General features: G+C 36.7%; 2 protein-coding genes across 5 annotated transcripts; both read left to right on the plus strand.

The window, feature by feature from the left end:
* On the plus strand, window positions 1–11,232 carry LOC128018885 (occludin). 2 transcript variants are annotated; one of them, XM_052604734.1, is made up of 8 exons: window positions 1–340; window positions 2,238–3,029; window positions 3,982–4,143; window positions 7,028–7,179; window positions 8,114–8,329; window positions 9,292–9,463; window positions 9,539–9,580; window positions 9,698–11,232. In XM_052604734.1, exons 2-8 carry the CDS (start codon window positions 2,259–2,261, stop codon window positions 9,794–9,796), a joined length of 1,614 nt encoding a protein of 537 aa, XP_052460694.1. In that variant the 5' UTR covers window positions 1–340; window positions 2,238–2,258; the 3' UTR covers window positions 9,797–11,232. The 2 variants fall into 2 exon arrangements, with proteins under 2 accessions (XP_052460694.1, XP_052460693.1); XM_052604733.1 differs by having other exon boundaries at window positions 2–340; window positions 2,235–3,029.
* Window positions 11,233–11,598: 366 nt separating this feature from the next.
* LOC128018887 (butyrophilin subfamily 2 member A2) lies at window positions 11,599–23,858 on the plus strand. 3 transcript variants are annotated; one of them, XM_052604736.1, is made up of 11 exons: window positions 11,668–11,828; window positions 14,145–14,359; window positions 14,447–14,541; window positions 15,958–16,056; window positions 16,579–16,680; window positions 17,791–17,955; window positions 20,403–20,540; window positions 20,663–20,714; window positions 20,982–21,008; window positions 21,147–21,173; window positions 22,351–23,858. In XM_052604736.1, exons 3-11 carry the CDS (start codon window positions 14,479–14,481, stop codon window positions 22,908–22,910), a joined length of 1,233 nt encoding a protein of 410 aa, XP_052460696.1. In that variant the 5' UTR covers window positions 11,668–11,828; window positions 14,145–14,359; window positions 14,447–14,478; the 3' UTR covers window positions 22,911–23,858. The 3 variants fall into 3 exon arrangements, with proteins under 3 accessions (XP_052460697.1, XP_052460696.1, XP_052460698.1); XM_052604737.1 differs by lacking the exon at window positions 14,145–14,359 and having other exon boundaries at window positions 11,599–11,828; XM_052604738.1 differs by lacking the exons at window positions 20,982–21,008; window positions 21,147–21,173.
* Window positions 23,859–23,860: the final 2 nt, after the last annotated feature.

Raw genomic sequence — 23,860 nt, forward strand, 5'->3', positions numbered from 1 at the left:
TAGATTAGATCGAGTAAACATCTTGTTCTGAAGGAAGTTTACTTTCACAGCCGTCACGAATTTCCGCCCACGTCTTTTTGAAGGGGGTCAAGAGCACTGGAGAATCATTTGATAGAGAGAGACTCGTGCAGAAGTGTTTCACTGCATGTAGGAGCAGGTGGACTACACAGATTTACAGAAACTGCCAACACCTTTACTCTCACCTGCTTCATTTGATTGATTGATTTTTAACTCGAACTGAACATTTTTATTTGAAGACGAAGAAGAAAAATCTGAGAAAATAATATTGATATTAATAAAACAAATCTTCATATCTTCAGGGGAAGACAGATTCAAAAAGGTAATATATATTGTTGCTACTAATGCTTTTTCTGCCTATTCATAAAAAAAATAATTGTTGTCTCACAAAAAAGAAAGAAAAGAAACTAATGACTAAAACCAATTTTAGTGTGTAATAGACACATGTAGCAGTTTTACTAAGATATGCAAAGTAGATAATAACAGCTTTTGTGATCTTGGCTCCAAGCTAACCCACTTTGTTTAGTGTCCCTGAAGTTTATACTTCATCATCTGCTTCAAAAATACCATAGTACTTTTGTGTATAATATTACAACAGTACAATGCTTTTTGGACAAATACCATGGAAATACAATGTTTCTTACTATGCTAATTTTAACTTACACAGTATTAAGAGTTTCATGTTGCAATGATATGATGTTTTCGGTCATGTATGGTAGCATTCTTTGAAATGCCTTGTACTACCGTGGTACATATTAAAGTACCATTGTGTTATGATGTGATGCCAACATTTTACCATGGTACTTCTATATTAATTAAATGAAATCAAAACGGTGCTGTGTTGGTAAATAAGAAAGGATTCTCTTGAGGACACCTGATCACTATAATTGTATCTGCCTACGTAGGCAACCCCTCTCCGGAGCGGCCCAGACAGTGAAGCTCTTGTGTTTTTCTATCCAAGCCTCGTTTTCTTTTCTTTTTTTTACCTCAGGCCTTTATTGCCATGGTGACCATGCACAGACAGAGTGCAGCCTTGACTTTTTGCTAGAACAAAGGAGAGAAGTTGGGGGAGGCCGGGTAGTAGGTGAACACACAGTAAACAGATAAATGGCTTTATCTAGGCCTGGGCCAGGGACTGAAAGTGTAGCTTGCATTCTTCTGTTGCTGTGGTTTTGCATGCTGCTATTGAGATTTTTTTTTTATTGAATTTAGAATATTATATTTTATTGAAGACATTACAATTGCAGACATAAGACATTATAAATGTAAATTAATATATATTTATATATATATATAATATAATATAATATAAATTTATATTTATATTTGTATTTATATTTATATAATATTTTTAATTATTTTAAATATTATATTTTATTGAAATTGCAATTTTAAGCATAAAGACATAAATTCTTAAATTATTTTATTTCATAATATATTACATTTTTTTATTATTTTAATTATTATATTTCATTGAAGACAGTAAACTAGTTAAACAACTTCAATACAAGGACTTTCATATGACATTTACAAATAATTAGAAGATATAGCATAACTTTAAAACTTTTTTAAAAACTACAAATTTTGAGGACTGTGTCAGAAAGACACACCTGTTTTTTAGGCAAAAATAAAAAATAAATAAATAATTCCATCAATGGATTGTTCTGTATTTTATTACAAATGTGCATTCACAGTAACATAAATGGACAGCTAACATTGAAATGTGTTTGACATATTTTATAACATATTTTTGTTGAATACTTTTTTATGCCTATTCTGTCTTGTTTTTCCCTGTTTGGGACCTCACCCCTGGAGCACATAATCTGAAATTAAACAAACAACATGGCCATTTGGCCAGAATGTAAATCTGTGCATGTCGAAGTCATTGAGACTGTGTTTAATTCCCACGGTCGGGGCTGTAAACAGCAGCTTTGTGTGGACAGACTCTGATCCATGGTGCTGATGTCTCCACTATGTTGTTACCTCACACTGATCAACAGCACAGTTATTTCAGGCTTTTGGCTTCAGGTAACATCATTTTGGCCTGTGTATTAATTGATGTCACTGCTAATGTGCTGACTTAAGACATTTAAAGCTTAAGTCTTTAAAAAAAATTTTTTAGCTGGTCTTAAATGAGGAACCTATAACATTTTCTATATGACTGTAGCACCTGGGTGATGATATTCATGTTTATACATTCATGTGCTTTTTTTTAGCAGGTCACTGGACGTCTTTGAGAGATGTTTGAGAGACAATCCTATGAAAGTCCCCCCATGTACACCCCGCCTTCCAATGGCTTTGGACCACCTGGGAGCTTCCAAGACCCACGGAGTGAATTTGATCCCTACCCTCCAGCTCCAGGATCGTACTATGTGGGTGAGGAGGTACCACAGCATTTCTACAAATGGTTTTCCCCCCCGGGAATTGTGAAGATTATGATAGCAACCGTTATAATCCTCTGTCTGGGAATCTTCGCCTGTGTGGCCTCGACTCTGGTTTGGGACATGCAGTATGGATTAGGTTATGGATCTGGATATTCCGGCTATCCTGGATATGGAAGTGGAAGTGGATATGGATATGGCAGTGGGTATGGATACGGAAGCGGAAGTGGATATGGATACGGAAGTGGATCTGGATATGGAGGCTACTACAATTCTTACCCGACTCCTTACTCGGCCAAGACTAGCATGATTGCCGTTGCCGCCATAAACTTCATCATCGCTTTGGGTATCTTTGCAGCCAGTTTTTCCAAAACCAACACGTTCCGCAGCAGGAAGTTCTACCTGGCGGTGCTTGTTGTCTGTTGTATAATGGCAGTGATTCAGGGCATTATAAACATTGTGTACATTGTAGGAGTGAACCCTATGGCCCAAAGCTCCACCAGCTCATACTACAACCCCATGCTTATGATGTGTCAGAACCTCTATGGCAGCAGTGTGACAGGAATGGGCGGCAGCTTTCCCATGTATAACCAGTACTTGTACCACTACTGCTACGTGGACCCTCAAGAGGTACCATTTAAAGTTACAGGATGTTTCATAATGTCTTTAGACACTCCATTTCATTTCTGTTTTCTTTATAGTTAACAATCCAAGGATTGCAACAGACCATAATTTCAACCATCCCATTGTGTAAATCCTTACAGGAAGTGCGTTTTTTTTTATTAAGAGTGGGAAGTCATGGCCTAATGGTTAGAGAGTCGGACTCCCAATCGAAAGGTTGTGAGTTCGAGTCCCGGGCCGGCAGGAATTGTGGGTGGGGGGAGTGCATGTACAGTTCAGGTGCCCTTGAGCAAGGCATCGAACCCCAGCTGCTCCCCGGGTGTCGCAGCATGAATGGCTGCACAGTGCTCCAGCTGTGTGTTCACAGTGTGTGTGTGTGTGTGTGTGTGTGTACACTGCTCTCTGTGTGTGCACTTTGGATGGGTTAAATGCAGAGCACAAATTCTGAGACATTCACCATACTTGGCTGAATGTCACGTCACTTTCACTTTCATGTGTTTAGTCACATATAAGCATTAATCAGTGCACCACTAAATCATTTTAGTTAAGTATGATAAATAATTTAAAGTGACGTGTAGCCATCTGAGACTCAACTGAGACTGAGACTCAAACCCACAACCTTGCAACCTTGCAAGGGTTGCAAGTCTGACTCTAACCATTAGAGTATGACTGCATAATTTATGTATGCATACATAATAATCTGAGTACCAGAACAGCCAGGCATGAGTATAGTTTCTTCCCTCAAGCAATCCATCTCATGAACCGGTAATAACTTGGTAATAAACGTGTAATGCTCATTACACAACACTACTATTTATTTATTTAACACACATTCCACTTTTTACATTTCGTTGCATTTGTACATACCTGTACACATGAATACCATGTATTGTGTGCTTTGTATATTGTGGTTTTAATTTATTTATGCACTGACTTAATACTACAATTTTGTCATTCCCAGGCAGTTGCAATGGTTTGTGGGTTCATGGTTGTGGTGGCACTGGCTGTGGCGGCCTTCTTCTCCTATAGGACCAGAAGTAAAATCTGGCACTACGGGAAACCAAACATCTACTGGGATCGACCACTAATGGGAGGAACCGAGGGCAGAGATGTGGAGGACTGGGTGAGTTTCTGTATTACCACTAATTTTTTGTCTCTACAGCAAACAGCATCCAAGTACTTTTCAGGGGAAATACCCATACATTTAATTCTCCAAGTTATATATGATCTAGCATCCCAGCAGCCGTCCATGGGACAAGCAGTGTGATTCTTCTAAATAGTTTGTGATAGTCAATCTAGACTTTGTTTAGGTAGACTGGGAGTGGTTTGAAGGTGTGTTTTAAAGTCCTATATCTTTAATAGTTTCAGTGGCCTGTGATAATTCAGTCAAAAGGTTGAATATGTTGCTGATATGGTCTGTTTGTTAACAGCCAGCCTAGTTTCGCTGTGATTGATCATTAACCAAAGTGAACAAGTCAAGAGGCTTTTAACTCCTTGGATGGATGACTATGAACGACTAAACGTTTATAATACCGAGACAGTTAGAAAACATACTTGAATCAGCATTTTACAGTTCAAAGAATAAATTAAATGATTAGGTATAAACATATTTATTGAAGTATTTTTCATTGGCTGAGACAGATGTAAGTGTGGCCACGTCTTGGTATATTACTGATTATTATATGTAAATTTAAAGAGTTATTTCTTTCAATAATTGACTTAAAAGGACAGGGAAACACATTTAGATCTTAAAATATGTTTCAGGTACATGCCAAATATGTATTGTATATGTGAGAGATTTAACACTGCTCAAATTTACTAAGATTCCAAAGTTTGCAATCAAAGGTCGACTCAAACATCATTTTTTTCCAAAAGCATTCATAACTCTATATGCTCTTGATGTGTTAAAGTTGTTTCTCTTTTTAATCCCAGAATTTTAGAAGAAATGTCTGAGACACAGTCGATAATTAAATAAGCTTTAAACTGAGAATCCGGAGCTTAAAATGAGCAACCTCTAGTAAATCTTTCATCTGGGTCTACAGGTGGTTAATGAACCCATAGCTGCTGGTGAAGGCTCTGTTGGGGTGCGGTTTGATTTTGGATTAAGCCCATTGGAAACATAATTACTACCATCATGAGACTGGTCTGCCTTTCTCTGCCCTGGTGCTTTCAGTAAATCAATGAGCTCTGACAGAATACCTAACCATCCCTTTAAGTTCCTTTCTCTCCTTGCCTTTCTATCTCTCCTTCACATTTTTCTGGTGCAAAAGGAGGTCAGGAGTCTGAAACGTCCCTCTTTTCTGTGTTCTCAAGCATTCTTTCCATGCTTACAGTATGTAGCGTGATCACGGATCAGCGGTGGCAGTAGCTCATGCAGGGAAAGCATTGCTGGAATTCCTGGATGATTTGGGCTCTTGTACACAGTGGCTTTTCCCCTTCTCCCCAGCTGCAGGGAAACACTCCTCCACCCTCTTTCCTGCTGCGTCCTCCCTCCTTACACACATAAACACACACACACATACCTTCACAAAAACCCCTTCAAAACAAAACAAATAATTCCGCTGACACGCACACACCTGACTTCATTGTTTTATCATTGTACTGCTCAGAATTGTTTTCCTTGTGGTTTTTACTTGTATATGTGGTTTTATAGCCACTCCTTCTTTAACTTTTTTGGTTTAGAAAAAAAGGATTATAAGTCACATATTGTGCTAGAAATATAAACTATTGGCATTATGTGTTTGTCACAAAACACTGACTTAAAGTACATGCTGAGAACATCTTCTGAAATCAAACTTCGACAGGAAGAGCAAGACCACTTTTGCTTCTCATTCCCTACGGTCTTTCCTGTACAGCAGCAGAAGGAAAATAAAGTCTGAACAATGGATCTAAAATGGTTTCTGTGTTGGTATAATGTACACAATGCAATTTCAAAGGTCTGCGATCAAGACAGATTTATGATGTTGTTAGTAGTGTATTGTTTGTGCACTATAATAATATACATAACATTCTTACAGTCAAAGTAAAACTTATCTGTTATGTGAAATCACTTTTCCAAACAGATTTTTAACATCTTATTTTTCAGATTTACACTAAAGAAATGTATGTGACAAAAACAAATTCTATTTCAAAGGAATGCTATTTTAAACTTTCTGTTTGTCAAAGAATCCTATTGCATATCTTTCCACACAAGTATTAAATGCTTTTTAACACTGATAATAATAAGAAATGTTTCGAGCACCAAAACATCATATTAGAATGATTTCTGAAGGGTCATGTGACATTGCAGACTGAAAATTAAGCTTTTTCATTACAGGAATAAATTGCAATTTGAAATCTATTAAAACAGAATAATAATATTAATATATAATTATAAGAATAATATTTCACAATATTGGTTTCAACAGCATTTTTCATCAAGTGAGCTTCTTTTTTTAAAATTTTAAAATCTTACCGACCCAACCTTTTGAATGGTATTGTATGTTTAAATACAGCACCTGCAGAAAAACAGATTGTTGAGTGATAAAGAGCCATTAAGATTACACATTTATTTCACATTTAATTTATTATTACTGCATTTAACTGCATTGTATATCAATCAATGCAATACAAACGTTTCCTCAAGGCTTGGCAGCAATAAAGAACAGTTTTTGTCCAAAGATCACAGATCATGAAAAACTATGATGTTGAAGCAAAGTATTTTTGCTGACATTATAAGCAGACCTGAGGTAATTATTGAAATGAAACAATAATGAAATAACTCTTTACATTTTATCCCGATTAAAGATGCCACTGTACATCAAACAAAAGAAACATAACCCTTTCAAAATCATGTTAAAATATCTGCTTTTAGTTCTTCACACTAGCTTGCTTTATTGTTTGTGATGCCTTTTCGCCTGTCATTATCTAAAATATGTTGCTTCCTGATGTTTTGCTCATCATGCTCTCTGTTCAGATATGAATCAAAGTTTGCAGACTTTGTACTAAACAGTTTGTTGTTTTTTCAGGTCAACCATGTACAGGATGGACAGAGCGTGCAGGAGGCATCCATGGTGTTTTCAGAGAAGATGGCTCCTGTTCTGGTTTCGGCCCCCAGTGTCGGCTCCATCCCCCTAAAGACTGGCAGTGTCTTTAGCTCTGAGTCCCACAAAGTTATCGGGTGAGTGAGTGATCCAACCATTGGATAGCTGGAAACGTTCAAGCAAAGATTGCATGTCCCTGCTTAGGAAATGCCGGAGCTTACTTTATTGCTTAAGGCCTTAAAGCTGCAGTAGGTAACTTTTGTAAAAATATATTTTGTACATATTTGTTAAACCTGTCATTATGTCCTGACAGTAGAATATGAGACAGATAATCTGTGAAAAAATCAAGCTCCTCTGGCTCCTCCCAGTGATCCTATTGCCATTTGCAGAAATACATCGCTCCCGTTAAGAAACAACCAATCAGAGCTGCGGTCCGTAACTTTGTTTGTGTTCAAAATGTAGTAAAATGTATATAATAAGCGAGTACACCATGAATCCATTTTCCAAACCGTGTTTTTGGCTTGTCCTGAATCACTAGGGTGCACCTATAATAAGTGTTTATATTCGGACTATTTTAGATTGCTTCGGGGATACCGCGGCGGAGTAACCCAGTACCTTTGTGATCTTCATAGACCTAAACAGAGAGAAGTAGTTCTGGCTACGATGTTCTTCCGCAAGACGCAAGCAGTTCTGTTTATTAACCGCTAGAGCGTCAAAAGTTTCCTACCGCAGCTTTAACAAGTCATTTGAAACTATATTCCAGTTTTAAATACTGTACACTACTGATCTAATTTGGGGTCTCTTATGCTGACCAACACTACATTTCATTTAAAAACACAGGCAATGCCTCTGTGTAAAAGATGATTGGCTTCAATTTTTTTTTCATTTAAGAAAATTTTGTAATTTTGTATTTAATTGTTAGACATAAACTCAACAATTGTGAGAAAAGAGTCTGAACTGTGAGATAAAAACTTGCTATTCGTTTTTTTTTCTTCAGTTGCAGAAATAAACTTCCATATAAACCATTTCTCTTTTTGAAAAAATAAGTAGTAGCAATTTTTCCACCCACAGTTACCCTGAGCACTCTTTTAGCCGCCCATATCTCTCCACATCCCCGTCTGGAGAAGTGAGCTCCAGCCCCTCCGGCCAGACGGACACCATCCTCAAACCGTCCACCTCCAGGGGCAAGAGACGCAGGAGGAACCCCGAACTGGACGAGTCCCAGTACGAAACCGAGTACACAACAGGAGGAGAGACTGCCAATGATTTAGAAGATCTATGGACACGGTGAGGATTTGTTGTGGTTCAGGCTCAGTGTTAGTAGTAATCATCTCTACTAGGCATGTCCACATGCTAACACAATAAACACAATAGATAATTTGGGTTAATGGGACAAAGGTCTTTGCGTATGTATACATGTTTACATGTGTTGTTTGGTGTGATGAGTTAAAAAATAGATGTGGTTTCACTCATTGTTGGACCACGAGAAGAAAATCATTAACATTACTGCATGAACTAAAATGAACTAACAATGAACTATATATTTTTAGTGTATTCATTAACTTTTGGTAAAGTGAGTTATACTTGTAATGTTAAAATACTTGTATTCACTGCATTATGGCTAAAAAATCTACTTAATTTGCTGTTTTTTGACACAAATGAAAAATACCCGGGTTGAAAGTTTGAGTGGCCACTTAGTTGACCTTAATAAAGAAATAAGGCATGGTCACATCTGAAATTTCAGTGAATGCTGGTACGTATTTCACATTAGGAAGTACTCCAAATAGTGGCATTTTACATCAGCAAAAATTTGGCATATGGAAGTATTTCACATAAGTGAATTTTTTGGTAAATGGCATTATTTCGCATAAGTGTCGTGCTTGTATTGTATTTTAATTTAGCACATGTTTTGGAAAATGGTACTATCTCACATTATTAAAATTTTAGCAAACGATTGTATTTCACATTAGAAAATATCTTTGCGAAATGTAGTATTTCGCATTCGAGAAATTAGCCAAACATTTCATGTTTGCAAAATTAATGCAAACGGTTGAATAAGTGATTTTTTTCACTTTTTTCACTTTATTGAAATTATATGAATGGTGGTATTTCAAATCAGCACAGTTCTAAATACCACAGGCCATTTTCAAACCGAGCAGCTTTTTGTTTGTCAACACTTTCTAATTTGCACGACCATATTGGCAGAAAGTAGCATCACAACAACTGCTTTGTGTTTCATTTCCAATCAGTCTATATCCAGAGATCACATCTGATGCCCAGCGACATGAGTATAAGAAAGAGTTTGACTCGGACCTCAGGACCTATAAGAAACTGTGTGCCGAAATGGATGACATCAACGATAAGATAAACAAACTCAGCAGAGAGCTGGACACACTTGAAGAAGGCTCGCCCAAGTACCAGGTGAGCGACTGAAACATTTTAAGATGACTACTTCACCTCCCTGTTGTTGACTTTCTTTTTTATCTCACATTACAGGCTGTAGCAGAGGAATATAATCGTCTCAAAGACCAAAAACGGGTGAGTCATGGTGATAAAACTGAAGTATGACTAAACATCTGACTCATGTTCATAGTAATAGATGCTCTGCTTTTTTGATGCTAATATAAGGCTTTCTTTTCCTTATTCTCTGTTTAGATGGCAGATTATCAAAACAAGAAGCACCAATGTCGCAAACTGCGCCACAAGGTTTTCCATATTAAAAAAATGGTCAAGATCTACGACCGCCGTCAGTAATAATGAGCTCCATTAAACCACCACACCTGCTCTCCTTGTTAAACACTTCTGCATTTAACTGACAAAGCCTTCAAATGACTGTGTGACCAAAGTGGCCCGAAACAGCCCATAACCATGGCTTCACCCAGTTTTTAGGATTAACCCGAGCCCTAAAGATGGTTGGAAACAAGAACCAGAGATTCCAACCAATACCGGTCCTTCCAAAGTCTTTCCATTACCTGGAACTTGTTCTTTCACTGGAAACATCTGTTTTTTTTTTTAGAGTGAGTGACTTTATATGGCCTGTACAATCCCATAAAGCATAAAAGTATTGTTGTTCTGTTTTTTGTTGGGTGCGGCTGTGAGTGCTAACTTCAAGGTCAGCTGATTACAGCGGTGCATGTGTTTGCTGGAGGAAATGTACTTTGGACGATCCTCTTCTACTGAGTAATTTGCACCTGCATTGGCATCTATGCAGTCCATTTCCTTGTGTATGACTGTAAATGAGTTGTTTGTTTTTAATGTCTTTAAAGGTGTAACAGTGGGGCACTGCTTGTTTTCAAGTCAGAAATCATAAACGATTTTGTTTCGAGGTGTCCCAGAATTGTTCTCAGAAACAACTGAGGTATTTCGTTGGGCAGTTGTGTCCTAATGGTTAGAGACTCTGAGTTTGAGTCTCGGTACTGGCAGGGATTGTAGGTGGGGGAGAGTGAATGACCACGACTGAAGTGAGACCCTTGAGCAAGGTACCATACCCCTAACTGCTCTCCGGGTGCCGCAGTAAAAATGTCTGTTCACGCTACAGTGTGTGTTCACTACTCACTGCTGTGTGTGTGTGTGTGCACTACTGCACTTGGATGAGTTAAATGTAGTGAACAAATTCCGAGTATGGCACCATTCTTGGCCACATATCACATCACTCACTCATTTAAATATGCAGATCATTAAAGAATATTCTCTTTTTTTAACAGCTGACTGCCTGTGAAAAAGAAGAAATGGAATTTTAAATCACAAAGATGTTTGATATTCAATTGTAGTGTATTTAATTTCATATTCAATCGAGTTTGGAAAGAAATAAAACCTTGCCAATGGTGCACTATGTAAATATGCAAATGTATGCAAATATGCAAGGATTCTGTTCAGTTACTTCTAGATGTCTCACTGTCTCATTACATTTGATTCGTTTTGAAATATTGTGATTTGCACGCTATTTAACACAATAATTGCTGCTTTTATCTCTAACTAATCAAATGTCTATGCAAGATGTCTGTTATGGACGGCAAGTAAGTTCTGTTCAGTTTATTTACTCCTGTAAAATATTTTGTTTGAAAACATGTCAAGTGGTACAGTACAGAGCATTCATTTGTTTCATGTTTTTCTCATGTGCATAACAGCAATTATTTTCATCTGTACACATTTTTTGTCCTTTCTGTTTTCAATAAAGTTTTGTATTTTAAGTTTTACATCTGTTTTTAAAAGTATAGCTAAGGCTTTAGTAGAGTATTTAAAGTGTAAAGTTAGTTTTTCTTTTATTAATACAGAGCTAAGAGAAATGTTGAGGGTCATTTAAATTTAAGTAAATTGCATTTAAGTAAATTACATTTGAATTTAAATAAATAAAATAATATTGTCTTATATGAGATTATACTATAATAAATCAAATAAATTTTTCGGTTTACAAATAATAGTGAACTGAGTAAAAAAAATAAAAAAAAATAAAAATTATACATTAGCTCCCTCTGGTGGATGTCTTTTATATAACAAGACAAGAAGAAGAAGTCGTCCAATTTCGGTAATGTTACGGAAACATACGATGAATCTTTCGGTCTCGTTCGGAACGTCACGGAAATACACGATCGGTAATCACTCCGTGACAAAAAGGCTAATAACTAAATTACCAAGACGTGTGAACGCCGATTGGTCACCACGAGATTCATCACCACACTCCTGCCCTGACTGCATTCGCTTAACCAGCAACGACATTCACAAGCATCAACTGAGGTTGTGATGTAGAAAAACTTTCTGAGGATATTTCGAAAGGTTAAACAGAAAGGTATGTGACTTACATCTTAGTAAACTTTATATTCTGTCATTGGCAGCGGTGCACCTGCTACATTTAATGACTTTTGCACCTGCGTTATATTTTGACTGCATTGCGCTTCTCCGAGTTTGGAGTGTATTTATGACGTCTTCATATATCTTCTGCTTTTTTGTCATCTGGAATAACGCACATTCTGCAACCATAAACCTAACGGAAATAAGTAGGCTATTTTATTTAGGTTTTCTAAATGCTCTGACGAGGAAGATTAAATTGTCATATTAACACATTATTTTTGTTATTAGCTGTATTAATAAAATGCAAATACGTGATATTCTTATTTTAATGACAACGAATGATTCTGTCTTCAGCAGCTTTTTTTTACATCTACATCCAACACCACCTACTCACTCTTGCTCAGAAATACACACAGGTCTGTACTGGTTTAATTCGCTTAAAGGATCAGTGTGCTTTCGAGAGATCTGCACCTTGTGCTCGTTCACGTGGTGTGTGTGTGTGTGTGTGTGTGTGTGTGTGTGTGTATCTGTCAGGGGCTCTTTAATCTGTCCCTGTTCCCGACCTGACACGTGGTGTGACGATGCCAACACTCCACCAGGCTGAAAACAAGTCAAGTGATTAATTTGATTAATAGTTCTAAAACTTTACAGATAGATGGAGTGGCTGCTTGTGTGTCCTAGTGGTTGATAGGATGTTGCAATCCAGTTTAGTGAGTGCTCTGGGTTGTTTCTAGGGTGCTGCTGATGTCTTGTAGGGTACAAAGCAAAAAATAAATGTATTGTTTATTTAAATATTTGTATTTAAACGGTCAAATGATATGTTATTGAATCCTATTCTATTTTCCATTATGTTATATTAAAAAAAACAAAGCTTATTACTGTAGGTCAATTCAGGCCAAAGGTTTGATCCAAGTTTGGTGGATGTAACTCTAGTCTGACAGTTTGGGTTTTCAGAATAATAAGCTTAAACACACCACCAGTTTTTTTTTTCCCAGCCACCAAAACCGTGTGCACATACTTTAAGGTATTGCTGATCAGTAATGTAGTCAGTGTATGTGGTTTGTGATCTATATGGCAGTGCATTTTTCTCAGTGCACCATGTACAGTATATGAACAAACTTTTGTGTCCTTCATTAGTCATGATGTTCATTCATCTGTGTAAGTCAGCAGTTTTATTTGATCATAAATGGATGAGAGTGAGCTAATTGAAGCCTAAATAAAACATTGCACACCAGAAGAACATTTAGTTCAGAGTATAGCAGATCATTAATCAAAGCTTATCGGAGTCCTGTCATGTCAACAAGTAGTTAATCATACAAAAATGCAAGTAAGCTGAAGTAGTGTCTTTGGTGACATTGCACTGCTGTAACAAACAGAAAGCAAGTGTTTGCACACCAAACTAACATAAAATTAAAGAATTTACATATTTCATAGTATTGTATGCATTATTTCCTAGGGTTTTGTGACCTGGTGTCAATCCATTTTTATCAGTGCATAATGTACAAATATATTTATAGGAGACCCATTGTTTTCATCTTTCTTATTGTCTAAAAACAGGAAATAAACTCCAGTTAATCTGTAAACATATTAAAACAAAGAAATATTTACATAAAATGAAGAAGACACATTTATTACAAAGCTCTGCATCTCAAATAGATGAAAATAAAAATGAGAAAAAATGCTTAAAATGACCTAATTTGATAATGGCGGTTTCATAAATATCAATAACAACTTCCATGTTATCATGTAGTTTTTTTTTTCTCTTCTTCACAAAATAAGAATGAAGATTTAGCTTATTATATATGTGTTAGTTTTAATGTACATATCAAAATAACAACAGCTGTCAAAAGTCAAACGTTTTGGTTCTAATCCATTTAATGTAATAAATAAAAACTAACTTAAAAAAATCTGTAATTTTCTGTTCATCAGGGTCCTAAGCTCTTATTTTTTCTTCTCACTGGCCACAAATTTAACCTAGAGGTCTGGATTAGTCATAAAATAATGTCCTCAGAATCATTCATACATGTGAATTTTTTTTTTATTATGGCCTGTCATTGTGGCAGTGTGGAAAAAAACGAGCATTTTGTGTTTATTTTCTTTAAAATGTAATTATTAAACCTCAGATTGTCATGATGTCATGTAATTAATAAAGTTTAATTCATTTAAAAATAATGCGAAATGGAAGTTTTCACTGGTGGCCTAGACATTTGGGCTGTAAGTGTATTGTAAGCTGCTTTTACTGTAAATATTTTCTCATTGGTGTGTGAAGATTTGGGACTGGAATGAGGAATTGAGTGTCGAGGTGTTCTGGCAGGTTGTGTGGGTGTGCTGGAGAAATGTTGAGAAGACATGCTGATTTGGCACAATTACATCCCATTCTGTCCCTGAGCGTCCATTAAAAGTGCTCTCACTGCTTCCTGGGGTCTCTCTGGACCTGAACCCACTGTTGTAACGAGCCGATCGGAGCAGAGCCGCAGAGCGAACAAAAAATAATGCAATGTTGCAGGTTGAGTTTGCTGAGTTTTGAGAGTAAGGCTTTTTTTTTACAAACCCCTCCCATCTTTCACAGCTGTTACACTATCTTAAACCTTCTCTATTTTTGTCTTTTTTTTGCAGTTTTCTAATAGGGTCACATCAGCCTGTCCAGAATGATGAAAGATTGCCTTCAGTTCCTCACTGAGCCAGCCAAGAAGCTCAAGTTTCGTCTGAAGGTACAGTGGGTCATTCATTCATTCATTCGTTTGTTGCATCACAGGATTAGTTTTTCCAGTAATTCAGGGAAACTCATTATATTACGGTGTTTTTTTCGGTAACCGCCAATTTTGTTATATATTAAGTAATTGTGTTTATTTGGCATCGGCTACATAAAACGCTAGCTATGAACTTCACCTACTGACACTTTTATGTCTGATGAGTTGATTTTGTTCAAAACTGACTTCATCATTTAAACCAAAACCAACAATATTTCCCACTGATAAGGTAGTGTAATTGTTTATCAGTGAGACAATATGAATGAGACATGTGGCGTATGAGGAAAATAAGGAAATTAAGATAAATATCACTTGTGAGCAGAATGTATATTTTATGTCTATTTTATACCAAATATGTGACCCTGGACCACACAACCAGTCTTGTGACTGGGGTATATTTTTTAGCAATAGCCAAAAATACATTGTGTATGTCAAAATGATCCATTTTTCTTTTCTGCCAAAAATCATTAGGATATTAAGTGAAGATCATGTTCCATGAAGATATTTTGTAAATTTCTTACCGTAAATATAGCAATCAGTAATATGCATTGCTAAGAACTTAATTTGGGCAACTTTAGATATTTTTAGATATTTTCTCAGTATTTAGATTTGTTTGCACCCTCAGATTCCAGATTTTCAAAAAGTTGTATCCTGACCAAATATTGTCCTATCATAACAAACCATACATCAATGGAAAGCTTATTTATTCAATAAAACAAAAATGTAAATGTATCCTTATGACTGGTTTTGTGGTCCAGGGTCACATATAATTATTTACAGTCAAGCCAAAATTGTCAAAACATATAAAATAATTGTGAAAATATGATTTAATTATTTAATACGATACAGTAATCATTTGTATTTAGAATAAACTACTTAAATTGTGATGCACAATTACAGGCTTTTTTGTTCAATGAATTGACTTCTGTCAAAACTAGTTTAGTTGTGACATCATTTTCATCACAACAGTTTTTCCTGCTACAAAATGAAATGTAAGCTGTGGAGTGTGCGGAAAATAAGGAAAATTAATATATATATTTTATATTATATTTTGTGTATTTCAACATTTTTATCCTTTTATAATTTAATTTTGAATATAATCAGTTCCGGTCAAGCTGTAACTGTTGAACTTGTGTAAAAAGTGTACAAATGTTGTTTAAATATTTGTTTAATAATGAAAATATTCTTTAATTGTGTATTTAGGATATAAAATTAGTCTGCAGTTATAATACAGTCCATAATGTAACAATGCAACATTTGAGATGTGGTGATGACTTTAAGAAAAATTTTTTTTTGAATATAGCATTTAGAAATGAAGCCATTATATATTCCTTGGTGGAGCTTCAGTTACTCCATGATTTCCCACTGTCTGTGCAGGAGACACGGAAGAGAGTGAAACATGTAAAGAAAGAGCCATTAACAGAGAGTCAGCTGTTTATAATGGAGCTCGCGCGAGAACTCAACAGGATCTGTCAGGTAAGACAAATATATTGTTGTATTGTACCTGTACCTGGCCTTGCTGTCTAGTCAGGGTCAAAAAATAAATCCACTACCATCAACTACCGTATTTTTCGGACTATACAGTAAGTCGCACCTGAGTATAAGTCGCATCAGTCCAAAAATACGTCATGATGAGGAAAAAAACATATATAAGTCGCACCGGACTATAAGTCGCATTTATTTAGAACCAAGAGAAAACATTACCGTCTCCAGCCACGAGAGGGCGCTCTATGTCTTCAGTGTAGACTACAGGAGCACTGAGCAGCATCTCTTGGAGCTTAGAGACGGTTGTAGACGGTAATGTTTACTGTTAGTTCATTTCTCTTGGTTCATGTCAAATTAATTTTGATAAATCGCACCTGACTATAAGTCGCAGGACCAGCCAAACTATGAAAAAAAGTGTGACTTATAGTCTGGGAAATACAGAACATTTCTACACACATTTGCAAAACTCTCTTTATCCCTGTTGGAGGCGCTCATGCTGCTGATGTCTTTCAGAGGTCCTATATTCTGGCTCACATCTGGACCGGAGAGGATGTATGGCCTCCACATGCCTGTCGAGAGTTCATTTTGGAGACCGCCAACATCCTGGAGATGAAGGTTAGAAGCTGAGTTTAAATGAATCACAGGCAACTGAACTGTACTTTAACAAATTCAACACATTTACTCGTCCTGTTTAAGTTTATATCTCGTAAGCTGCTTCATCAAGACTAAAATAGAATTTTCTGGAAAAAGATGATTATTCTGGGAAGAAAATTATAATAAAATATAAATGTCATATGATATGTGTATGTGTAACAATTTATGTGTAATTCATACTGAAAAATGAAATTATTCATATTTATATGCAAACATGATAAAACATTCAAATTCAAGCAAATTAATTTGAATTCTTCTTCTTAGTTTGGAAATGTAAAAAGCATTCTCAGTTCATTTCTGAACGATGCACACTCCTGCTTCCTGTATTCATTTAGCTGCGTCCTACAGGAGACACACTCTGTTTCTCAGGATCTGCATGGCTTTAATTACAGGCTGATGTTGGTTGGTTAGAGGCGTGTTTATATTTAGAAAAAAATCCTGCTTTAGACACAAACTGCCCCCAGTCCCCATAGTAACCAGCTAGTCTGTTTCTATCAGACTGACAGACTGACAGCTCCTGTAGCTTGAGGGTTTGCAATTCTGTCATTTTTTTTTTTAAAGGATCAAGCTTTAATCATGGTTTGTTTAGTATAGTATAGTCCACAGTACTTTTGTGTCCTTGAGCTGTAGTTCACTCCATGGTGTCCGCCTCGCGGATTTAGTGTACTTTTAAAAAAGCTTGTTGTCAGCACATTGCGTCTGAGAAATCAAAGTAATTGATTTTTTCAGACACAGGCTGTTTATTAAAAAGGTTACTGCGTCATAAATGTCAGCTCAAGGGGCTGAAGTTATTGAGGAAATTAATTTCACAGTAACTGATATTGAATCAAAAATACTGTATGTTGCGAAATTTGTACAGTTTTGAGGGACTTGGATCAGAATGTCTCTATGTGTGGTTATGTCATATAGATGATACAGACATTCAGCTGGCCAGATGTAGTTTATATTCATTCCAAAGCCATGACTAGAGATTTCAATATTCAAAAGCACCATAAAAATATCATAAAATACATAACTTGCATGCTATATTCCAAGTTGTCTGTTTGTTTTTTTGTTTTTTTCAATATGAAGGAAAATATTGAGAAGCCCATGCAAGTTCATGCTGATCTGCATCCGGAAAAGCGGGACTGGAAGAGTCAATTACTGAGCATGCTGGAGCAGGGAGGAGAATATGACATGGGCCCGTACAAAAGGATCATTATGGACTGGACACGAGCACAGCGCAACAGACACCCGGTGAGGAAGATCCAGAAAGTCCTAATCTGCATATTCACTACAAAAACTGACTTCATGAGGTGCATTTTAGGATGTTTTTCAAACCGTATTGAAAATGTTCATTATGTAACATGTAAAAAAATATATATATATATATATAATATTAGGGCTGTCAAAATTAACACATTAATGCAAATTCATTTTAATGGCACTAATTTTATTAATGCGTGATTTAATGCAGCACACATTTTCTGTTTCTGGGATTCCGTGGGTCCTTTAATTCTTAAGAGGTCTTAAATTTAGTTGTATCATATTTAAGGCCGCAAAAAGTCTTAAAAGGTCAAATAAAATCTTAATTATGATTTCAAAAGGTCTTAAATGTGGGGAGGGACAGACAAGAATTGTGATATGGCTATATTTCTGCTGTTCCGACAGTGCAATCTACTGGTAGGATGTGCACGGCATAAAAATATATGCATTTTATATTTTAAAAAGTTTTATATATTCGTTTTTTTATATATTATATAGCAGGGATCCTCAAATCTGGACCTCGAGATCCACTTTCCTGCAGAGTTTAGCTCTAACCCTAATCAAGCACACCTGAGCATGCTAGTCAATGCTAATCATTGTCTTTGGGATCATTCGAAAATCACAAGCAGGTGACTTTGATCAGGGTTGGAGCTAAACTCTGCAGCGCATTGGACCTCCAGGGCAAGATTTGAGGAAGGGGGTTATATAGCATATTTTACTAACTTTTTAAGATATAAAATGTATGTTTATTTGTAACCGTTATGCTAACAAAAATAAGACATTTATGTCAGTAAAACAGTGACATCTGGTGACGCACACCATGCTGCGTTGTCACGGGAACATCCCAGCTGAAGATAATGAGGAAATGGTCACTCTCTTTGCCAAGTGTATTCTAAACGACTACATAATGGCACACAAGTGCCCTGTTCACTCCAAAGTCACCGCTCCAAGGGGATGGCGATGATCACTTCCATTTAGAATTTGCCCCATAAACCATTCGGTACAGATACTTGTACTGGCACACCGCTACAAAAATACATGTATGTTTGTGTGTGTGTGTGTGTCTAACAAAACTAATTTCAGTCATTTAAGCATAAGCCACATCAAAAGGTTTGTATAATAAAATAATCAAGTGTGTACAAACTTTTGTCTGATAGTGTTTATATAGGCTTCTATAGAGAAAATAAGTTTATATCCATAAATCCATTACACATTGTCTGGAGTAATTGGTTTGTAAGTTAAATATCAGTCCATGCTGGTAATGAAGCATCATACTCTCTCTTTGTATCTTAGTCTCGGGTTGCTTCTCTGATTAAGAATTAAGATATTAACCTTGCTATGATCCTCTTGTCAGACCGGGTTGATTACAAACAACCTCACGGACTGAACTGAGAGAGTCCTGCACAGCCTGCTAAGCTGTACAAATTAGACTTACCACTGATTTCTATTTTTTTAATTTCAAATAATGACAGTTTTTCCCAAACACTTGTAGCTTACTGCATACTACATGGTGTACACTAAATTCTACCAGGGTTTCTGCAGGTCTTGAAAGGTTCTTTATGGGATGGTTCACCCCAAAAAAAAATCTGTCATCATTTACTCACCCTCCTGTTGTTTCTAGCCTGTATGAGTTTCTTTCTTCTGTTGAACACAAAAGAAGATATTTTGAAGAATGTGGGTAATCTTTTTTTCATACTATGAAAGTCGATAACTACCAGCAACTGTTTTTTTTTTAATTTGCATTGATGGTTCAATGAAGAAACTGTAAAATTCATAGAACCTTTTCATTGCACAGAATATATTATTAAAATGTCCTTCACACTAAGAAAAAATGTATCTTTTAGAAAATGTTCTTTGGGAAACCAAAAATTGTTCTTTCAATGACACCGCTGCGAAACCTTTGATTTTAAGAGTATATGCATTATGCAACAAGATCTGAATAAATGCATTTGCTCTTTCATATACAAAATTATTAAACAATCCAAACTCGCATCATGGTTGAGGCAGATGATTTAGCTGCTGTGTTAACACTCTTCAGGGAGGTCAGCCTTCAAATGGCTAGCTATTAGCTGTCACACATTAACCTGGATACGAGAAAGCATTTAAACATCGATAAAATTACACACCTTTTAAGTCTATAGGGACATGCATCCTTTAATTATAGCATTACCTTTCTCATGCCTAATCAATAATTCATACCTTTCTCAGAGTCCTTTTTATTTTCTTAGGAGTAATTTGTGTGTAACTCAATACAAGTTAATACTTTTAATGAAGTATCATCTCTCTCTCTCTCTCTCTCTCTCTCATTACAAGCAACTCAACTGACCTGGCTTAGTCACATGCATAAACACAAATGAATGTTTTTGCGAACTTTAAACGTGGTTGTTTCCAAAGTGTGTTATAAAAATCTATGTTTGCTTCTGGTGTCTCTCTCTCAGCATGGTATCTGGCCGGGTGAGGCGGTGCTGATGATGTTGGATGACGTGGAGCTGCAGTGGAAGCGGGGTCACCTGTCACACCTGCAGTCTGCCTTGGAGATGCTCATAGGGGTCGTGCTTGGGGAACATCTGGACAAGGTGTGATGCCTCTAGAAACACATACAACATTCAAAGACTTCCCATAAATTCAAAATAAAAGTAAATGTTTAGTTTATTTAATAACCAGCACCACTGACATTAAGCACACCATGTTTTTGTAGGAGCTCATTCCAAGACTGTGGCTGGTACAAAAACAAAAGACCCAGAAGATCGGTGAGAAGGCAATGACATTAATGTCCCAGAATTGATTCTGAAGTATAGTTAAGTACAGATGCTGTAAGTGATTTCTGCTCCACTAGTGGCTTCAAGTGGAATTTCGAAAACAATTAGCAGATTGTCTGGTATTTTCTTGAATAGATTTTATACGTATATATTCCAAAGATCACATATAGCAGTTTTATTAGTTTAGACATGAAGTTGTTTATGATCCGTGTGTCTCGGATGGGCTTTCTGATTTTTTTTCTCTCTGATTTTCGTTAGATTGCACTGGCTACATTCCACACATAGGTGAGAGATTGTAGGTTCATTAATCAAATAATTAATAAATGCATGGACATTCAGCAGCTGTAGGCATCAAAGCTGTTAATGCAATAGTTTATTTCTATTATTTATATAGTTACACAGAAATGTTGCTTTTTTTTTCAGTATGGAACTGGATATGTGATGCTACAGGTATGTGTCACCGTGTGTGTGTATGTATGTGTGTGTATATATATATATATATATATATATAATTACAAACACACACTGTATATACACTCATTAAAATGTTTGATCAAAAATACAGTATTTTTATTAAAATATTTGTAATATTTATTTGAATATATTGTCAAATGTAATTTATTTCTGTGATGCAAAGCTGAATTTTTGTCATCATTACTCTAGTCTTCAGTACATGATCCTTCAGAAATATTGCATACTGTATCTGTGAGTGGCAAAAATATGTGAACATTTTTTTTTCATATTAGCTGTTAATTTGAAGTTGAAATTCGTGTCCATCTGTTGAGAGGTGTTTTCAGTCAGTGAGAGGACTATCGGGTGTCAGTGCCTGCCCTGTTTTATTTCGAGAACAGGGATCTATCAAAGTCTGATCATGGTTGTGCAAGTGAATCATGGCACAAAGAAATTGGATCTCTGAAGACCTCAGAAAGAGAGTAGCTCATCAGGCTAGAAAAGGTTACAAAACCATCTCTAAAGAGTTTGTACTTGTCAAATCCATCAGATTGTGTAAAAATGGAGGAGTGGTCAGCCAACAAAGATCACTCCAAAAGCAAGACTTGTAATAGTCTGCGAGGTTGCAACGGACCCCAGAGTAACTTGTAAATAACTAAAGGCCTTTTTCTCACTTGTAATATCATGAGTCCACCATCAGGAGAACACTGAACAACCATGGTGTGCAGCAGAGTTGCAAGAAGAAAGCCAATCCTCTTTGTCTACAGTTTGGTAAATATCTTGTGGACAAGCCAGAGGGCTATTGGAGAAATGTTCTGAGGATGGATGAGACCAAAATAGAACTTGTTTTAAATGAAAGCGTTATGTTTGGAGAAAGGAAAATAACCTTTTCCCATCTTTGAATCATGGTGGTGGTAATATCATGGTTTGAAACTGTCTTGCTATGTCTGGGCCAGGAAGGCTTTCCATCATTGATGGAACAATGAATTCTGAATTATATCTGCAAATTCTAAAGGAAAATGTCAGGACACGAGTCTCAAGAGAAAGTGGGTCATGCTGCAAGACAACGATCTTAAGCACACAAGTTTATATATAAATATATATATATTCATTTTCTTGAAAATCTTCCATGATGCACATAAACACTTAAATCTAGCTGTACTACCCTGTTTTACAGTGGAGGTGACTTTTGACCCAGAGACGGCCAACCCTGCTCTGGTTCTGTCTGAGGACTGCAAGCGCATGCAGTGCGGTCTGGAGCGGCAAGAGGTTCCCTGCAGTCTTAGGCGCTTTGACGGCTGGTGGTGCTGTCTCGGCTCTGAGGGCTTCTCGTCAGGACGCCGGTACTGGGAAGTAGAAGTGGGCGACCGTGATTGGCGTCTTGGGGTGGCAAAAGAATCAGCTCTCTGCAAAGGCTACAGACCGCTCAACACTCAGAGTGGATACCTCACCCTCAGGCTGGAGCGGGGTTCCGAGCTCAAGGCCCTGACCATACCGCCCACACCCCTGCCCCAGTCGCTCATCCCGCGGAGGGTGGGTGTCTATCTGGACTATGAGGAGGGGCAGCTATCCTTCTATGACACCCAGAAGCGTGCACACATTTACACATACAGCGAGAGGTTCACAGAGAAGCTTTACCCAGTGTTTGGGACAGTGGAGATGGTGCGCGAGATGGTGCTCAGGCCTTCAGACCTGAGGGAGCGATGTCTCTGTAAGGGGCAATGCCTGTTCTGTTAATGTAGGTAATGATTGCACAATCCTCACACAAATGGATATGAAGAAATTACAAACACCATAAAACATTCATACAGTAATTGATCAATGCTTACCAAAAATAGAAGTGCATAAAGTGATTTCTGCACCACTAGCAACACAAAGGAATTGAAAAAAATACTGTTGTTAAACAGTCTGCGGTTGGTCAGACAAACAGATAGTCCCAGAAAGATGTATTTTTGTAGATTAACTTTGACGGTAGCATGACCCTGATTCCCTCGACAGAATCCCAAATTGTTTCTGTGTGAGACCAGTTAGCATGCAGTGTTTTAACTTTTTTTTTTGAAGAAATCAACCTCCAAATGGTGTAGTCTATGCATATTAATCTGGGATGGAATTGATTTTAACATTGAAAAAAAATCACGTACTTCAGCTATGCTTTTCTATGTGCAGCTACCAAAAAAAGATGCTTAACAATTCTAAGGGCTTGTTTGTTCATACTTATGCATGAGCGCTGGGAGTGTGTTCATGACTTTATCTTGATGCATAAATGCAGATATCTAAGTGCTTTAGTTTAATTGAACCACGGAAAATCTCAAAAGCTCAACGTCATTGTAATATTTCTAAATTATTTGCATTCTGAATTGTGATTGTTCTTCTTTCGTTACCCATATAATGTCCATTGCCATTATTTTTTAAATAAAATAAATAAAAACATTTATCCAAAACCAAGGCCTAAAAGTGAAATATTGTTTGGCTGACCTGAATGCACTTTCCCAGTTTTAGCACGTGTTGAATATAATCACGTTCGACTCCGTTTGTTTGTCAGTAACATAAGAAAGCATGTAGAGGGCAGTGTCAGTACATCCTCCTCCAATCATTGTAAAGCATTTCAGTAGCTCATTTCACAGTGCTAAAAAAATCTGATTGCACCTAAATCTGTTTCTAATAAACAAAGCTGACACACGATGAGT

Source organism: Carassius gibelio, chromosome A8, assembly GCF_023724105.1.
Source record: "Carassius gibelio isolate Cgi1373 ecotype wild population from Czech Republic chromosome A8, carGib1.2-hapl.c, whole genome shotgun sequence".
In the NCBI taxonomy this organism is placed as follows: Eukaryota; Metazoa; Chordata; class Actinopteri; order Cypriniformes; family Cyprinidae; genus Carassius; species Carassius gibelio.

What these genes read in the sequence shown, in the direction of transcription:
- LOC128018887 (XM_052604737.1), top strand. Translation starts at nt 14,479, where the DNA reads ATGATGAAAGATTGCCTTCAGTTCCTCACTGAGCCAGCCAAGAAGCTC. An exon ending in AGCTCAAGTTTCGTCTGAAG is followed by an intron (nt 14,542 to 15,957) that starts GTACAGTGGGTC and finishes CTGTCTGTGCAG; the next exon opens with GAGACACGGAAGAGAGTGAA. An exon ending in CACAGCGCAACAGACACCCG is followed by an intron (nt 17,956 to 20,402) that starts GTGAGGAAGATC and finishes TCTCTCTCTCAG; the next exon opens with CATGGTATCTGGCCGGGTGA.
- LOC128018885 (XM_052604734.1), top strand. Translation starts at nt 2,259, where the DNA reads ATGTTTGAGAGACAATCCTATGAAAGTCCCCCCATGTACACCCCGCCT. An exon ending in GCTACGTGGACCCTCAAGAG is followed by an intron (nt 3,030 to 3,981) that starts GTACCATTTAAA and finishes TGTCATTCCCAG; the next exon opens with GCAGTTGCAATGGTTTGTGG. An exon ending in GAGTCCCACAAAGTTATCGG is followed by an intron (nt 7,180 to 8,113) that starts GTGAGTGAGTGA and finishes TTCCACCCACAG; the next exon opens with TTACCCTGAGCACTCTTTTA.